Below are 6,347 nucleotides of genomic sequence, written 5' to 3' on the forward strand. Positions count from 1 at the left end.
CGCAAGGGGGTTGGGCACGTGGGCTTTCTGTGTGCTTACAGGAAAAGGCAAAGGTTTGGTGAGCTCATAGCTTTTACTCTGCTGCTCCTAGGCTGGATGAGGTGAGAGCTACAGAGATGTACCTGCAGGATGCCAGCAGGGGGCCTGGTGCTTAGGACTACCACCCCCTCCCCCTGCAAATAGGCTCCCCATTCCTGCACATGCAGGATTTGGGGGGGGGGGTAGGGTAGCCACGCCCCTCCCTGGTTCTGCTGTCTGCACAAACATTGTTCCTTTTAAATGCTTTTTTCCTTTGGATACATTTTAAGTTACAAAAGCAGAGCCTGGTTGTTGTACCTAGACAGACATTTGCTTGTCAGAGCCCCTTGGGGGGGAGGACTGGGCCTCTTAGTGCTGGCCTCGGCTCCCAGCCCTCCCCACCGTCTGTCCCTGGCGCAGGGAGGGACTCAGCCTACTACTGGGACCAGCAGGTTCAGTAAGCCAGTGGGTACCATCCTGGATCAAATTCAAGGTCACAGACTCAGAAGGTCACCTCCCTGCCCTAATGAGGTGACTGAGCGAGGAGGTCTCCCCATGGCCCCTGGAGAAATATAACTAGGACACCAGGCAGCTGGGGGTGGCCCTGGCAGCTGACCCAGCCTCTGTGTCTCCAAGCCTCCAGCTCTCCGTTCCCTCCCCCGTGAAACAGGTGAGGCCCAGCAAGGGATCCACGGACACCATCCCGTGCAGGGCTTGGCTGGCTGAGGGCTCCACAGCTGCCACGCTATGTGACCCAACATGTATGGGATGCCCACTTCCAGTCCTTGGAGACGGAACTCCAAGTCACATGCTGTTGGGCTTGTCACTGTGGGGGCCCTGGGACCCATCTGCCTGAACTCAGCTGGCACCCATGGAGGTGTCTGGTGTGCACCCAAGGCAGTCGGGATGGCCCTCGCCAGCCTGTCCTCGGACCAGGCCGTGCATGCGCAGGGCAGGGTCGCAGGAGGCCTGGTGCAGGGTCAGCTCCCGTAATTTATGAAGCGTGCACTAGGTCCCCTGCCCTTGGGGGGCCCAGGGCAGACAGGTGTTCATACCATGGGGCAGTCCTTGCCAGGGAGGAGAGTACTGGCTCCCCTGGGTGTCCAGAGCAGGGCTGGGAGTGGGGTGGCTTCAGTCTTGTTGGAAGGGAGATAGCCTGGAGGCTGAGCCTGGGCTGGGGGTTGGCTCCTTCCCTGGCCTGCCCTCCCAGATGGCTGAAGCCAGGGCATCCTGACCTCTTGGGAAATCCTGGGGGCCGTGTGGTTCCATGTTTTGTGGTCACTACCCACTGTGGCCCTGTGCATATGGCCTCTGGGGAGACTGGTGTGGCCGTGGCACTAGGGTGGGGCAAGGCCCTGCCTCCTAACTCCAGGCCAGGTGATATCAGCCCCACCCAAGGGGTCCACAGGGCCAGGGGAGTCTCTGTCATCTTCTTATTTTCCCGAAGATAGAAAGTTGTACTGGACTTCCCTGGTGGCACAGTGGTTAAGAATCCGCCTGCCAGTGCAGGGGACACGGGTTCAAGCCCTGGTCTGGGAAGATCCCACGTGCTGCGGAGCAACTAAGCCTGTGTGCCACAACTACTGAGCCAGCGCTCTAGAGCCCGCGAGCCACAACTACTGAGCCTGTGTGCTACAACTACCGAAGCCCGCGCGCCTAGAGCCCGTGCTCCGCAACAAGAGAAGCCACCGCAACGAGAAGCCCGCGTACTGCAACGAAGAATAGCCCCCGCTCACTGCAACTAGAGAAAAGCCCACGCAGAAACGAAGACCCAACGCAGCCAAAACTACATTAATTAATTTAAAAAAATTTGTACCAACTGGACTTGTGGAAAACTTGGAATAGAATGCACAAAAAAGAGTAAAGAAATATAACACGAATCATCAACTTTGGTCCTGCTGTCAAGAGCCAAGAGTGGCAACGTGCCCTATCCCTTAGCTGGGCTGATGGCCTCTCCTGCTGGCCCTCATTCCAAACCTTGCCTCCACAAGCCTCCTCCAGGACACGTCTGCATGTTAGCAAGGAGTCCCGCCCCTGAAGGGACCTGGAACCCACCTGACCCTGCGGGGGAGGCAGGCAGGTTGGGTTGGGTCAGCCCCAGCTCACCTTTCTCACTGGGCTTGTGGGCTCACCCAGGACAGGGGCTGGGAGCTCAGGGCCCTCCTGGGCCCTCCAGCAGGTGCTTGGCCGTCCCCCTCCCCGCCTGAGCTGCTGGAGGCATTTCCTAGGCTCCCAGCCCTGGGACAGGCTGGGCCAAGGGGAAAGCAGCAGAAAGTAACGGTCTCCTGTGGCCTGGCCCAGATGGGATGGCCACTGGGGACAGCCAGGGGCCGCACCAAGAAGGAGCCGGGGAGCAGGGTCATGGGCCTTGCCTGGCAGGTCCTTCCCTTTCTGGGCTGGCTGCTTCTCTCCTTGACACTGTGGTAGGGCCCGCTGGCTCGCATGCCCTGTCATTCATTCTTAGGTGTGTACTTCCCAACCAACACGTTTCCTGGGCACAAATGAGGGGGTGCTAGCCTTCCAGGATGGAGGCAGAGAGGCGCAGCTCCTATAAGCAGCTGGACCAGGGCTGCCTGGGTGCCCTCGCGGCTGCTCACTGCTGCCCCTCCGCCCCCACCCCATCTGGCGGTTCCCTGTGTGACAAGGGATAAGCCTGGCCCAGAGGATCAGCGTACGCAGTCAGGGTCCCAGGCTGGGCAGGGCCAGGCCCACCCTAGTGGAGAAGCCTCCAGCGCCCTGTCCAATAGCCAGCCAGCCAACCCCCGGCCTGGCCAAGCCTGAAGTGGCTGAGCACCCACTCAGTGACGTAGCTCAGGATGTCACAGGGTGCCTAGCTCAGGATGGGCACGGCCAGTTTCCCATCCGCTGGGCAGGACGGACGGCCCCAAGAGCTAGAGTCTCCAGACCCTGGCTCCAGGCGACCGTGGGCCAGCTCTCAAGGTGTCTGCCACTTCGCCCTTGGAGAAAGAGTGGAGCAGAGCCTCCCTCCCCCGGCCCGCCAGACCCCTCTCCCCGCTCGCTCGTGGGCCTTAGGTCTAGCAGGTGTGTTAGGGCTCCAGGTGCGCGGAACCCTGCCGGGGACACAAGCCTCGGGCGCAGCAGGCCGCGCGGGGGCAGCCGAAGACCCTATCTAGCTCCAGCCAGGGACGAGCTGGCCGCGGCGGGTTAAAGGCCCGTCAACTGGCGCGGGAGGCCCAAGGGCGAGCGCGGGCGGCGGGGCTGGGTGCCCCCGGGGGGGGGCGAGTCGGGCCAGGCCGAACGCCGGTCTTGCCGGGGGTCGTCGCCCGCCGCGCCCGGTAGGGCGCGCCGGCCGAGGTGGTGGTGGGGGGGGCGCCCGCGCCACCACCGCCGAGCAGCCCCCGCCTGCAGACAAAGGAGCCGGCGGGGGGCGGGAGCGGGGGCGGGGGTGGGGGTGGGGGTGGGGGGGATGGGGCGAGGGGGCGGGGCGCCGCGGTGTCACGTTACCGCCCGCAGCGCCCTTTAACTCCGGCCCCGCCCCGCGCACCGCCCCCTCCCCCGCCGCTGCGCGCGCCCCGCGCCCCGCCAATCGGTCCTCGCGCCCCGCCCCGCCCTTCGGGTGGGTGTGTGCGCAGGGCCAATGGGCGGCGGGCGGGGGCCGGACCGCCGGAGGGGCGGGGGCAGCGCGGCGCCGGCCAATCGCCGCGGTGTTGTTGAAACTGAAAATACTACATTATGCTAATAGCAGCGGGGCCAGTGCGCGGGGGGGGGTGGGACCCTCGCGTATAAAGGGGCGCGCGAGGACTGGGCGTTCCACAGGCCAAGTGCTCTGCGCTCGGTGGGTGCCAGCCAGGCCAGGGCCAGCCGAGCGAGCGAGGACAGGCACCCGAGGGGGCGCGGCCGCCGGCCGGACGACACAGCGAGCGAGACTCAGGAGCATTCCACGGCCCGACAGCCAGGTAGCCGCCGCGCCGCCCTCCCGCCGCGTCCCTTTGCAAATGCAGACTCCGGCGCGCGGGGTCTCACTTGCGCCCGGCCTCCGCCCTCCTTTCCTCTCTTCCTTCTCCTCCTCCTCCTCCTCCTCCTCTCCTCTCCTCTCCTCTCCCGCCGCCCGGCCCGCGCAGCCCCCGGAAAAGTCCGATGCGTATCTCCGCAGCGCGTCGGCAATGGAGCGCCTGGTCGCCCGCCGCACCTTTCCCCTGTTCGCGCGCACCAGCGCTTGCCGCAGCCTCTTCGGGCCAGTGGACCACGAGGAGCTCAGCCGCGAGCTGCAGATGCGCCTGGCCGAGCTGAGCGCCGAGGACCAGCGTCGCTGGGACTACAACTTCCAGCAGGACGTGCCACTGCGGGGCCCCGGGCGCCTGCAGTGGACCGAGGTGGACAGCGACTCCGTGCCTGCCTTCTACCGCGAGACGGTGCAGGTGGGGCGCTGTCGCCTGCTCCTGGCGCCTCGTCCCCGCCCGGACGGCGCGGGCGATAGCCCGCCCTCCGGGCCGCCGGCCGATGAGTCCCTCGACGGCCTCGGGGAGGCGCCGGCGTCGCCGTCCAGCGGCCCGTCCGTAGCGCCTGCCCCGGCCCCGGCCCCGGCGCCGCAGGAGAGCTCTGAGCCGGAGGCGGTCTCGCCGCCGCGCAGCCAGGAGCCCCTGGCCGAGCCGCCGCACTCAGGGATTTCGGGGCGCCCCGCGCCGGGCACTGCCGCCACTGCCACCAACACCAACGCCGCCGCCGCCACTGCCGCCGCCGCTGCCACCACTGCCGCCGCCGGAGGCGCCGCGATCAAGAAGCTGTCCGGGCCTCTCATCTCCGGTGAGTCCCGCGCGGCCCCGCCCCGGCCCGGCCCGGCCCGGCCCTGCTTTGTCCGGCCGGCCGGGCTCCCAGGCCCTCGGGGGCCTCTCTTGGTCCCCGCCTCCTCCGTGGCGTTAAAGGGCCCGCAGCGCGCGGGGCGAGGCAGCGCCCGCACCCCGTCCCCGCCCTGTTGTTGTGCTCCGGAGAGGTTCGCGCGAGAGGGTTGGGAGGGCTCGCTTTGGCCCCCTCCGAGCGCGATCCTCGCCCGGGCCACTGGAGACCCTCCTCGGGCGCGGCCGGGCGCGGCGATCGCGGCGCGGAGGGGGTTAAGCGCGGCGGTAGCCCCGGGGGGCTTGGCCGCGGGACCAGGGGAAATGCTTACACAGCACATTGCGCGGCGACGTAAACAAAGCTGACCCGCCGCGGACCTCGGCGCGGGCGGGGACGGCGCCCCCCCCCCCCCCACCGGCCGGCCAGCCGCCCGCGCCCCCTCCCGGCACCCTCTTGGGCTCCCCGGCCGGCCCCGCCCTGACCGGCCGCGCGCGCTGTCGCCCGCAGATTTCTTCGCCAAGCGCAAGAGACCCGCGCCCGAAGCCAAGGCGTCGAACGAGGTTCCCGCGGGATGCGCCGCGCCCGGCGCCGCTCCAGCCGTCGGCTCGGCTGAGCAAACCCCGCGCAAGCGGCTGCGATGAGAGGTGAGCGCGGCAGACGGGGCGGGCGGGGAGGGGCGCCCCGCGGGGTGCCGGCGGCCACTGTGTCGCCGCTCGCTCACCGCACCTCTCTCCCGCAGCCTCGCGCCCAACGAGCCCCGAGGGAGCCCGCTGGGCAGCGGACAGGAGAGGAGCGCTGGGCCTCGGCTGGGACCGTCCATGTAGCAGCAACCGGCGGAGCAGCGTTCGGTTTTGTGTTTAAAGTTTGAAAGCTGTGCAATGTATTAATAACGTCTTTTATATCTAAATGTATTCTGCACGAGGAGTACACTGGTCCCAAGGTGTAAAGCTTTAAGAGTCATTTATATAAAATGTTTAATCTCTGCTGAAACTCAGTGCAAAAAAAATGAAAAAAGAAAAAAAAAAGGACAAAAGGAAAAAAACATGTATATTTGTACAAAAAGTTTTTAAAGTTATACTAACTTATATTTTCTATTTATGTCGAGGCGTGGGCCGCTCTGCCACGCGCTAGCTCGGTTATTGGTTATGCCAAAGGCACCTCACTCGCATCTGGTTATCGACAAATGTAAATTTATTTTTTATAGCGGACTCTGGGGGGAGGGGGTCGCTCACAAGCTGTAGCTGCCGTACAAGCCCATCTAGCTTGCAGTCTCTTCGCGCTTTCGCTGTCTCTTTTTACTATTATGATTATTTTAAACTTGAAGACAAATCTGTTAAAAGAAAAAAAAAAAAAAGGAAAAAAAAAAAAAAAAAGGTTCCTGAGCCGTCTGCACCACTGCCCCGGCTCCTCGTCCGCCGGGTTCTAAATAAAGAGGCCGAATAATGCTGCAACTCAGCTCCGTGTGTGCTTGTACTGCCTCCAGCTTTCCCCTCTGGCACCCCCAAAAGTTAGGGACTTAGAACCCAGGGGGCAGC

At 64.8% G+C, this 6,347-nt stretch overlaps 1 protein-coding gene across 1 annotated transcript; it reads left to right on the forward strand.

The window, feature by feature from the left end:
* Positions 1–3,731: 3,731 nt before the first annotated feature.
* CDKN1C (cyclin dependent kinase inhibitor 1C) lies at positions 3,732–5,802 on the forward strand. The gene is made up of 4 exons (XM_068556476.1): positions 3,732–3,935; positions 4,133–4,782; positions 5,320–5,456; positions 5,552–5,802. The coding sequence occupies exons 2-3, from the start codon at positions 4,143–4,145 to the stop codon at positions 5,451–5,453; spliced, it is 774 nt and encodes a 257-aa protein (XP_068412577.1). The 5' UTR covers positions 3,732–3,935; positions 4,133–4,142; the 3' UTR covers positions 5,454–5,456; positions 5,552–5,802.
* Positions 5,803–6,347: the final 545 nt, after the last annotated feature.

The sequence above is a fragment of the Eschrichtius robustus genome, chromosome 11 (genome assembly GCF_028021215.1).
Source record: "Eschrichtius robustus isolate mEscRob2 chromosome 11, mEscRob2.pri, whole genome shotgun sequence".
NCBI lineage: Eukaryota > Metazoa > Chordata > Mammalia > Artiodactyla > Eschrichtiidae > Eschrichtius > Eschrichtius robustus.

Excerpts from the sequence above, each read along its gene's own strand:
- CDKN1C (XM_068556476.1), top strand. The coding sequence starts at position 4,143 with ATGGAGCGCCTGGTCGCCCGCCGCACCTTTCCCCTGTTCGCGCGCACC. Across the intron at positions 4,783-5,319 it reads GTCCGGGCCTCTCATCTCCG|ATTTCTTCGCCAAGCGCAAG; the intron begins GTGAGTCCCGCG and ends TGTCGCCCGCAG.